The sequence below is a fragment of the Microtus oregoni genome, unplaced genomic scaffold, assembly GCF_018167655.1.
Source record: "Microtus oregoni isolate MIOR12 unplaced genomic scaffold, Mior012 000028F_ref0000031, whole genome shotgun sequence".
NCBI lineage: Eukaryota > Metazoa > Chordata > Mammalia > Rodentia > Cricetidae > Microtus > Microtus oregoni.
Window position 1 is genome coordinate 13,026,614 of NW_024543087.1, and position 12,184 is coordinate 13,038,797.

At 40.3% G+C, this 12,184-nt stretch overlaps 1 protein-coding gene across 20 annotated transcripts in view; it reads right to left on the bottom strand.

Moving 5' to 3' along the window:
• Lrrfip2 (LRR binding FLII interacting protein 2) overlaps positions 1-12,184 on the bottom strand; it is a 105,143-nt gene that overhangs the window by 17,451 nt on the left and 75,508 nt on the right. For all 20 annotated transcript variants that reach the window (XM_041676821.1, XM_041676818.1, XM_041676819.1 and 17 more), the window contains 2 exons: positions 4,973-5,143; positions 1,289-1,381 (listed from right to left, as the gene is read on the bottom strand). In XM_041676821.1, the coding sequence (XP_041532755.1) occupies positions 1,289-1,381; positions 4,973-5,143 (264 nt within the window). The remainder of the gene's footprint in view (positions 1-1,288; positions 1,382-4,972; positions 5,144-12,184) is intronic.

Genomic DNA, 12,184 nt, shown 5'->3' on the forward strand with positions numbered 1-12,184 from the left:
TCTTACTGTGTTCCCCATTGTCACGGGTAAACAAGCAGAGCAAGTCCTTGTCCTAACATCTTACTGTGTTCCCCATTGTCACGGGTAAACAAGCAGAGCAAGTCCTTGTCCTAACATCTTACCTGTCCCTGCTGCCACTGATAAACAACTAGCAACACTCTCCTCCTACTCGCACCCTCTCCACCTGATTGTGTACATCTTAATTCTGGAGACCCAAAGGCACTGTGTGTGATACACAGTTTTCAGTCGTGCATGATCAGTAGCTACTGACATCCAAAGGTCAGAAATTGTAAGCATAAAAAGACCAAGGCTTTCCAAGTTTGTAAGTAGCACCCTGATGATAAATTACAGAAATCCAGCTTTACAGTTATCCTCTCCCATGTAATTCTTAAAAACTGAGACAGTCAGCCACAGCGGGGTGGTGCGCAAACGCGCTGAGCTGCGGTGGGTCACCCTCCTGCACTGCGATGCCGCCTTAGTGTGCTGCAGAGCTCCTCCGCTGCAGAGAGCTGAGATCTCACAACTTCACCTCTTCTTCAGCTTCAGCTGCCTCAAAGGCATTAACTTGAGTAAAGATCAAAATTCTTACTCCTCAAGAATCATGTCCTATTGTAAGCCATGCCCTAGGACCCCAAGAATATACTCCATAATGCTTCCTTTTCTAACTTCCTATGATATCTGCAGGCGAGCGTGCTTAAGAATAAAAGACACTGCCAAAAATCCGGCTAGTAAAGGAGGGATTTTATAGAATCTGTAAGCATTCACTTGTTAAGCTTGCCTTTATATTTTATGTTGGAAAATTTTTGAGAGATAAATGTTTACACAAGTAAACTCTTTATAGCAGCGGCTCTCAACCTGTGGGTCATGATCTCTAGAGGCAGTTAGCAGCACCCTTCCACAGGGGTTGCTCATGACCATCTTTATAGCAGCAGCTCTCAACCTGTGGGTCGCTCAGTTCTCACAGGGCTCGCTTAAGAGCATCAGAAAGCACAGCTGTTTTATGATTCATAACACTAGCCAATTACAGTTATGAAGTAGTAATAAAGTAAGTTTATGGCTGGGGGTCACCACAACATGAGGAACCGTATTAAAGAACTGCAGCATTAGGAAGTTGAGAACCACTGCTTTATAACACTGTAACACTATCCTACCCACTGCTTTATAACACTGTACCACTATCCTACCCACTGCTTTATAACACTGTAACAGTCTCCCTACAAACACGCCACTACCCTACCCAACTCGTCTGTTTTTCAGAATCAAATATTTCAGCAGTTCAAGTACATACCTCAATGAGCTCGTCTCTCTGCCGAAGGCCTTCTTTGAGTTCATCCATTTTATGCTGCAACACACTGCACATATGTTTCTGCCTTTCTAACTCCTGTTATTAAGCAAATGATATTGTTACAGAGGTCAGGGGATACAAAGCTGAACAAATGTCATTGAACACAGGGGCCAAGTCTGACTTCCAGAGTCATGCCTGGATGGATGGTTTGCATTTGGTGAAAAGGGTTAAACTTTAAATCTCCATCCTGTATAATGAAGGCAAGAAAAGCAACAGAAGAACAGCAAAATGTAGGTACTTTTTAAAAATGAGTAACTGTAGTGTACAGGAGACTATTTTAAATGATTCCAATATCCAAAACAATAAAATGTAAGTGATAGAAAAGATTACATAAAAATTAAAATTTTTAGAATAGCAAAAGCTACCACAAAATAATAACAGGAATGACAAGCTACACAAGAAATTATAATTTATGTTCAGAGACAAAGATTTATTCCTATTTTTCCATTTGAAGAATTCCTAAAATGAGACAAATAAAATAACAAAAATAAAACTAACAACAAGGAAAGCCAAGCTAAAGCCCTGGAAACAAGAAGGGAACAGCTCCAATATGAAATATTCTCAAGGGAGAGAACACACAGCAGTCTGAGTGTCACCACCTGTGGCTTACAAAAGACGACTCCGTGGATCCACCCACCATGGCTCTCTATCACAGATACACCGGGAAAACCAGAGAAAAACCAAAGCAGCTTATAAATACAAATATATTGTTTTGCAGGATGACTTCAGGAAAGCAAGTACTGCAAACAACTTGAACGCCCATGAGCTGGGAGCTGGTGGAGCAGTGTCTGCACAATGGAATAACCACTATGTACAGGAGTGTAGATATGTGTGCTCCAAGCACAGCAGCATTTACAGCAGGCTGCCAGTTTCTAGGAAAGGAGGGCCACAAATACATGTGTTGAGATGTATTTCAAATGCTGTATGTCTTTTTTAATAAAAATTGGCTAATATGCCTTCTTGGCTTATAAAAAGAAAAGATGAATCACTAAACTTAAAAAGAATTTCCAAGGGCTGGAGCGATCACTCAGCGGGTAAGAGCACTTGCTGCTCTTGCAGAGGGCCTGAGTTTGGTTCCCAGCACACACATGGTGGCTCACAGCCATCTCTAACTCTACTTCCAGAGGATCCAATTCCTTCTTATGACCTACACAAGCACCAGGCATGCATGTAGTGTATATACATACACAAAATAAAGGAATGAATCTTTAAGAAAAATAGAAAATAAAAAGAATTCCTCCAAGGAAAGAGGAAAAGTAGCAATGAAAAGCTGATGGACTCATTAGAGTCTCTACATACTTCTTCTATGCTCAAAACCAAGAGAAATTTTTAAAGATTTATTTTTATTTTATGTATATGTGTGAATATTTGCATGCATGCATGCATGTGTGCCACATACCGGCACCTACAGAGGCCAGAAGAGTGTCAGGTCCCCTGGAACTGGAGTTACAAGTGGTTGTGAGCTACCTCATGGTACTGGTATCTCATGGGTGCTGGTAACTAAATTTGGGTCACCTTGAAGAACAGCAAGTATGCTTAACCATCGAGTAATAACGTGTTTAAATGTCACTAAGCTAGTTCCTTATTAAAAGAAGTATTAAGAAAATAAACTTTTGTATGTTTGTGGTATGTACGTGTATGAACGGATGTACCTGCACGTATGTGCATGTGTATGGGAGAACCATGGGTTAATGTCAGATTCTTTCTCAGTTGGTGCCCACCCTATTGTTGAGACAAGTCTCTTACTGAACTTGGAGCTCATGGACTGCATGGGCTGGCTGGCCTGTGGGCTGCAGGAATCCATCCATTCAGCTGTCACTCCCCAGAACACTCAGATGTGTGCTGCCATACCAGGCTTTTACATAAGGCCTAGGTATCCAGGCATTTATCAGCTGAGCTATGCCCCCAGTCCCGAGAACACACCCCACACATTCCTAGTCAGGGGCTCTGCTGCTGACACAGGCATAGAGACAAGTTTAAAGCTGGAGCTACTAAGCTGGGTAGGGTGGGGCAGCCCTGAAATCTAGCACCTGGCAGCAAGAGGCCTAGGAGCTCAAGATCATCTTTGGCTACTTAGCAAGTCTGAAGCTAGCCTAGGTACATGAAACCCTGTCTCCAAAGAACAAAACAAAAACCTAAAGAAAACGAATAAGTAAAGGATGCATTTATTATGATAACAACAAGAAGAACTAAAAACATCTTTAAATTTAAAATATACATTTACTATTTGTGTATTAAAACAAACAAACATGGAGGTCCAAGCACAATTTGTAGAATTGGGTCCACTTCACCCACCATACAGGGTTGGTGACAACTTCAACATGCTGAGTACAGAGCTCTCAGCATCTGCTGCCAGGAGGCACATCAGAGAAGCTGGCCCCTCTGTGTATCTGTGCAGATGGCATTCTACTGTAAGAGGCACATCAAGTATGCATGGTGATTCAGAATCCTCTGAACTGCTTTCTAGGATAGAATACCAAAGAGTAACGCAGTTACTGTCTCCAAAGCATCCTCTTTGTGGGCCATCACTGACCTAACATGGAAGATACCTTATTTTCACACACCTAGACCCTAGCGGCATTTTCAAATAGGCCTTTAGAGAGTAGCTGTGGGTTCACAGAAAAACTGAGAGGAAACTACCATATATCTCCTGTCCCCATAGCTGCAGTCTCTGCTATGTCACTAACGTACACACCTGAGCAGTACACTCAGTTCAATCAGCGAGCCTGCTCTGGAAACCATCACCATGGAAGTTCATCAAACACAACACAACTGGCTCCCTTACTACGCACAATCCAGATGACTGTTTCCAACAATTCAATCAACACATATTTCCTAAAACGTTTTCTTACTTTTTTTCTGTATTAGCAATAAAGCAGTAACTAATCTCTGGCAATAATATCCATTTATTCTATGCTTAGACACCAACACTTTAAAATTTCCAGGTTCAAGAAACTCTTAACACACCCCAGTTTCTTTGCTACAGCTGAACAGGGGCAAATCTGGCACTTAGTGGCTTTTATTCTCCAACTGTACGTAACTTCTTAGGAAAACCCCTGTCCGTGTCTGGCTCATCTGTAAACTGCTGTTTCTAAGTAACTGCTTATTTGGAAAGTGGAGTCTCTTGAAGAGCTCAGAAGCTCACAGAAAAAAAAAAAAAAAACTACCTATCTCACTAAGCTCTGTGTCGTTCCACTTATGATGGAAAGAAAGCAGCAACTCCAAGTCATTGTCATAGCTAAAACAACACTACTTGGGAGCCGGGCAGTGGTAGCGCACACCTTTAATCCCAGCACTCCAGAGGCAGAGGCAGGCGGATCTCTGTGAGTTCAAGGCCAGCTGGTCTACAAGAGCTAGCTCTGGGACAGGCACCAAAGCTACAGAGAAACCCTTTCTCAAAAAAAAAAAAAAAACAAAACAACAAAAAACGCTACTTGAATTGTAATCTAGTTTTTAAAAACTTAAAAAGGATAAAAGTTTTCCTTCAGAAAAAAAAATTGTTAGGGCAGTGACTAATTTCTCAGACCATTTGGTTCTGTAGTTTCCCGCCAACCCTATCTTCTTCAAATGGCAGACTTTGATTTTTCAGGACCAAGACAGTGATAGTATGCATGATGTGCAAGCTACCTTTGATTTCTCTTCATTTTCTCTGTAAAACTCTGCCATCTGCTCCTCCTGCTCTTCAATAACGTCCTTGAGGGTGTCCACCTGGTAGATCAGGTTATTCTTCTCGTTGTCGAGCTGTGCATTGGACACCATGGCTTTCTTGTATTTCTCTTCTACTTCAGACAAAGACTCCTAAATGACAAGAATCATCAGCTTGATATCCACACCCTGGTGGCTGCACATGAGTGGCACAAGAGTGGCATGACCTCGCACATATAAAGAAGCATTTCCACACAGGGCAAGCAGGCGAGGGACTCTGTGCTTAGCAGCGTGCACATGTAACAGAAAGACGGTAGGAAAGACACTAATGCCTTTCTGGGAAATATTCTCTTTGCATGCCAAGAACACAAAATAAAGCAGCAATGAAAAAGTGTGCAGAAAACGTGTTTTTAAGAGGTAGTAAATGTAGATAGAATCATTTTTATTTTAAGAGGAGCTTCTCTTGTAGTTTTCAACAAGTAGATGTCTGGTGTTCAGAACACAGCAGTTCGAGAGAACACAGCCTCTCTCAGCACAACCACACACTTCTCGGAATTTTGCCATTCTTGGGTTTCAGTTTTCAGTATTTCCTCAGTGTGCTTAACACTAATGCAAATGGGACAAACATTTTTAATTATTTAAGAATAATTGCACAGTGCCTGAAATTTTAAGTAATTAAAAAATTTTTACCTAAGATACTATACAATATTTTAAAACAAGTAACTTTGTAATTGCAATTGCCTATTGACTTATTAAAAGATAAAAAGAAAAACTCATTCAGAAAAGTAATCACTTTTGGAGATACTTTTTTAAATGAGTACAAATGTTTAACAAACCAAAATCAGTAAAACAGACCTAGGACTCCAGAACCTAACATATAATCAGTTTTTCAACAGAGGTGTCCATGTAATCCAAAGGGAAAGAGTGAATGATGCTGGGACAGCCCTGTTCTGATGAATGAAGATGAATGACTACCTAACACCATGCACAAAAAGTAGCTCAAAACGAACCAAAGATTTAAACTTAAAACTCTAAAGGAAATACAGAAGTCAGTTTTCATGACTCTGGGTGGTTAATGGTTTCTTAAACAAAATTATACAAAGAGCACTATTAGTCAAAGAGAAAAGGGAGACCTTATTAAAATTTAAAACTTTACACTGCAATGGCAGCCCACAGAATGGGAGGAAGTACTTGTAAGTGTTCTGATAATTGACTTCCATCCAGAACATTACAGACTCAGGCAGATCCACAAAGAGGGTACACACATGGATGTCCAAGGAGTACAAGGATGCATGCTCAGCACCGATACTCATTAGGGGATGCGCATCAAAAACACCCAGTGTGATCCTATGTCTCATCTATTAAAATGGCTAGAATCCATAATCAAATCTTTATGCTCAGGGCTGAGGCCAAATGTCCAGTAGAAGAGACCACACCTCAACCTCAAGCAAGCTCCTTCCCCTTGAAAGAAAAAAGGATTAGGGAGGGTATGGTGAAGCTGGATTCTTTATACTGCTGCTGGAAGTGGAAGTGGTTACTCCGAAAACAGTTGGGCAGTTTCTCAGATGTCCAACCATTTGACCCAGTAATTCTATGCTTCACAAATCAGAACTAAATACAGGTATGATTAAAAATTGTATTGAAAACATTTAACTAAAAGCATATGTTAAAAAGTCAACTATAAGAAGGTCCAGATTCAATGGTATCTATTTATATAATATCAAATATCACCTAAGAAGTTAGCAGTAGAAAAAAATCCTTATCACAGTTCAGTAGCATATAAAATGGGGTGTGAATCCATGGGTAACAGAATCAAAGGAAGCTCAAAAACTAGGCACATGAACAAAATACATGATGCAAACAGGTCCATGTGAAATTAGTACAAGATGATTTCCCTGTAAAAAGCACATAACAAACTCTTAAAATGGGGCTGGAGAGATGGTTCAGTGGCTAAGAACACTTGCTGTTCTTCTAAAAGTCCCAAGTTTGATTTCTGGCACCTATTACAGACAGCTCACAACTATCTGTACCTGTGTCTCCAACTCTAAAACTCTGATGCCTCTTCTGGCCTCTGTGGGCAACCAGTCATATACACAAACATTAAAAAAATAATTTTTTAAAGATTTATTTATTTATTATGTTCTGCCAGAAGAGGGCACCAGATCTTATTATAGAGATTATATGGCTCACAGTTTGTCAGCCACCATGTGGTTGCTGGGAATCAAACTCAGGACCTCTGGAAGAGCAGTCAGGGCTCTGAGTCATCTCTCCAGCCCAATAAAAATATTTTTAAGAGAGACTTCTAAAGTGCCAAGGTAGAAAAATATCCTAATCTCACTTACATTCTTAGTCAAGTTTTATGAAAACAATTTTTTTTATCCTTCCCAGGTCCATTGAATACCAGATCCAGAGGGAAAGACTGGAGATTGCTATTTTAAGTATCATGGGGTGACTCTGGAGTACACCCACATTTTGAAGCCACAGTATAAATGTTTAAGCTTTGATTATCTATGTCCAACTACTCCCCCAATAAGCATTTATAACCCAGTTGTGAAGCCCTCTTACTACTAGTTCAGGAAGTGCCTTCATTATTTTATTCTTAGTACCCTACATAAAGTAGACACTTCACATACTGACCAACTTATAGCTGATAAGATTTCTTCTCCTAGTCCATTAACTCTTCATTCAACAGTTTTTTTCTGGACTTAAAGAGATAATCTATTCTTGCTCTCCTACAAATAAAAGGTATGTACAGAAGAACATTATCTGGAAAGTCATAAAATTAATCAATAAAAATGAAGCAGTACTTATATCAGACAATTTATACAAAGACAGATACATTGCTCTTGTTCTCAACCTCTCAAATCCTAGCTGAACAAAGACAACAAACTGATAAAAGGCTGAGATAGTGAACAGCACATTCTAAGGAACTAATGAATCTTAACTGCTTGCCACCAAAATGTCAAATCCTTGGAAAGGCAATATATACTTTCTGAGATTAGAAGAATAAAGGATGCTAAATTTGGGTTGGGGACCTCACAGACATAGAGCCAGAACTGTGTCTTCATCTCTTGGAGCTAGGATTGTTCTGGTTAGATCAAGATTATGCTGGACACAAGTGGTTGCTTCCTGAAGCTAGCAACAAGTAAGGATGCAAAGATTCTAGCTGCCTAAGGGAAGTGTCCAGCTGTGCCTCTCAGTTTTTGAGAGGAATTCTGAATGCTACATTTTTATAAATCTATATGGTTGAGATCCTGGTATCTGAAATCTTATAGTTTGGGTTTTTGCTGTTTTGCTTACCCAAAGTTTATTTTAGTTGATTTTTTTTTCAAGATAGGGGTTCTTGCTATGCCATTTAGACTGGTCTTGAACTCACAGGCTCAAGTAATCTTCCTGTTTTAGCCTCCCAAGTACCTACGGCTTCAAGTGAGTACCACTGAGCCTGGTTCATCCAAAGGTGTTTTTCTCTCTCCTCTTTCTTCTCTCCTGTCTCCCCATAACCACCTTGACTTCAGTTTGTTTGTTTGTTTGTTCAGTACTCAGATATGAAACACCAGTGTCAGTTAGAAATGCATTAGGTTTTAAGGTTCTTGAATAATGTCATAACTAATACCTGATAATAAAAGCATTTATTGAACATTTTCAAGCTCTCCACATTGCCTTACTGCAGGCAATTCCCTGTGTAGGTAACTCTGTCAAAGCAGGGACTATTTTCCAAGCCTCTTCATCTCACAGAAGAAAACCACACAAAGAGACTGAAGGAATGCAGGTTGGTCAGACAGTTATTGTGGAACACATCCACTCAGCGTAACTGCAATTAGTATCTTAATCAGAGCAATTGGAATTAACCACAACAGATTGGGCCTGTTGGGGCTGGAGAGATGGCTTAGCAGTTAAGAGGAAATATTGGCTCCTAGCGTCCAGGTAAGGCAGCTAACAGTGACTCTAGTACCTCTGGCCTCTACCTGCGCACACACAAATACACCTATTTAAAAGAAAAAAGAAATGATTGGGTCTGTTGACATTTTCTCATAACAAACAGTGAAGAGAGGTCATTAGATCCTCACTTAAAACTTCCAGCCACTCCCTCCCCTCTGCAGCTCCCTGCCAGCTGAATATACTTCTGCTCCAGATGCACAGAATCTAGGAAGGCGCACGAGTATATAGACTATGGAATATGGACTGGAGGGAGCGTCTATGCAGCGATGGCATAGACGCTCCCTCCAGCGATGGCGAAGGCTAAATCCCTGATGGGGTGACTTTTCAGTGAAGGGACTGTCTGGGGGTCACCCACACCCCTGGAAGTATACCCCAGAAGCTCACCAGCTTCACAAGCTGGGCTGCTGCTGTTGTGCTATCTGAGGTGAGTAGACCAGTTGCACTAAGTGTCCCCAGAGAAAGTTAATGTAACACTAGGTTTTATTTTATTTATTTATTTATTTATTTTGTGGTTTTTTTCGAGACAGGGTTTCTCTGTGGTTTTGGAGCCTGTCCTGGAACTAGCTCTTGTAGACCAGGCTGGTCTCGAACTCACAGAGATCCGCCTGCCTCTGCCTCCCGAGTGCTGGGATTAAAGGCGTGCGCCATCACCGCCCGGCTTTTTTTTTATTTTATTTTATTTTTTAACACTAGGTTTTAATAATCTAATAATTCTGAAATGTTAACTACCAATTAAAAACTGCTCTTAAAAATACCTAAGCAAAAAAGGTGGCAAGATTTTATGGGGAGAAAAAAATTATAAAGCAAAATTCTTCCTTGCCCATACTCCAAGCAGAGGCAGCAGTGCCATGAGTCAGGCTGTTTCCTGTTCTCACACACCCTCGCCTATTTTAATATGAACTATATACATACATTTTGTTCCACAACTTCCTGTTGGGGAATATTATTTTCAAGTGTGTTACTTTTGTTTACGCTGCATTTGTTTATCTGTGAAGCTGTGATTCTTTGCCTGTCTAAAACACCTGATGGCTCTAATAAAGAACTGGATGGCCAATAGTGAGGCAGGAGCAGGGAGAGGTGGGGCTGGCAGGCAGAGAGGATAAACAGAAGGAGACCCGAGGAAGAGGGGAAGCAAGAGAACAAGAAGAGGAAGGCACTAGGGGCCGGCCAGCCACGCAGACAGCAAAGGAGTAAGAGTTAAAGTAAAATATACAGAAGTGAAGGAAAAAGCCCAGAGGCAAAAGGAGGTCGGGATAATTTAAGTTAAGGAAAGTTAAAAGTTAAAGCCAAGTTAAGGACAGGCATTCATAACTAAGAATAAGCCCCCATGTGTGATTTATTTGGGAGCTGGGTGGTGAGCCCCACCAAAAGACCAAAAAGCCAAAAGAGTGAAACATCACAGAACAGCTTCCTACCTTTTCAATGTCAGGAAAAACTTGTACTCACTAAAAACAGGTAAATTGTGTTATTTTATGAATCTCTATAATTCTGTTTTAAAATTCAATAAAGTATTATAGTTTTTAAAATAGGTTTAGTCCTTTATAAAATCATTAAAGATGTTTATATCATTTATCCTTTTTAATACTATTTTACTGTTTTCTGAGCAATAGTGCACACTACCAGGCTATTCTATGGCATGGAGAAAACATTATAACACCCCTTATTAAAGGAAGGGTGGCAGGAGTCTAGGGAAAATACTCCAAAAGTAAACATAATAATCATGGACAACATTATGAGCTGTAAAGCAACAGCCCTTTTTAGTAGGATATGCCACAACACCACGGTCAGTCACCAACCAGATACATTTTTGTTGCAATTTTTCCAATTAAATGAATCATTTCAAGGATAAATAAAAATCTAAAGTCAAGTCCAATCATTCACAGAAAAGAATTAAGAGACGGCATCTTACCTGTTCAAATTTCAAATTTGTTGGCACTTTTATTCAAGGAATTTCATAAATTATAATATAAAATAAGAGGAAAATGTTTTAAATAAAATAAACAACAACAAAAAAGTTAGGAATTCCTCTGAATCATGTGATCACTGTCTGGCTGTGCTGTTGTATAAGACATTAAGAAAGTATATATGTATCTAATGTACCAGATTTGTTCCCTTGATGCAAGATGTAAGTTATACCACTAAGCCCTAAAGGGGGGATTAAACCTTAAAATTTAGATTAGTAAAAATAAATGGGCCCATTAACTGATTGAGTTCTGCTGATGTTTACCGACAGCTCACCTCAGGCTCCCAGGGGCACACCTCACAGGAGAACTCTCGTCCTTTTTGGTACCATGTGTGGCTGTGCTGACTCACCTATCAGAGTGCCTTGCATTCGCTCCTCTAGAGGCTTGCTGGTGTTTGCATCTAACACCTGTCATGTTTAATGAGACCTCTAGTTTCTTCCCAATATCCAGCTTGAACTATATACTGAAACATGGGGTGGGAGGCATAATCAAATGAACGCCTGACACATTTACACTTCAAGTACAGACATCCTTGTTGGGAAGAGATACAGGCCATTCAAACTGACCTCCAAATTATTTTTTTAAGATTAGATCTCTTAATTTTTAAATTACATTATTTTGTACGTGTGTGTGTGTGTGTGTGTGTGTGTGTGTGTGTGTGTGTGTATGTGTGTGTGTATACACAAATGCCAGGGCACACATGTGGAGGCAGAGGATAACTTGCTGGTGGCAGTTTTCTCCTTCTACCTGTGGGTTCCAGGGATCCAACTCAGGACATCAGGCTCGGTGGCGAGGTACTTCACTCACTGAACCACCTTGCCAGCTCTGAATTCTTTAACACACTAACATAAATAATCTTAACTTATATACAGGTAAGAAAAGAATCAGTATGCATGCCTTTAGGTCCCTTCTTTAAGGCTTCCCCACTTCTAAGACTGACTGGACTTGGTGGCAGAATCAGGCAATGCTTTCATTGAGCTGGGGAGACTTTCAAGGTCCAGTTCTCAGTAAAAAATATCCTTAGAATATTTTAGGTGTTTGTCTAATGTTGTATGGTTAAGACCCAAGAGACAACTAAAATTTTTCAAGTCATAGAAACTGTAACGAGCTGGCTATGGCAGCACACATTTAGAATCCCAGCACTGAGGCCAAGGCAAGAGGACCAAAGGCAAAGAGACCAGCCTGGGCTACACAGAGAGTCCCTGTCTCAAAATAATAAAAGTACAAGTTATAGAATCTTCTGCTCCAACTTTCCCCCAAACCTACACTACCATCTAAACTAATCAGCCCC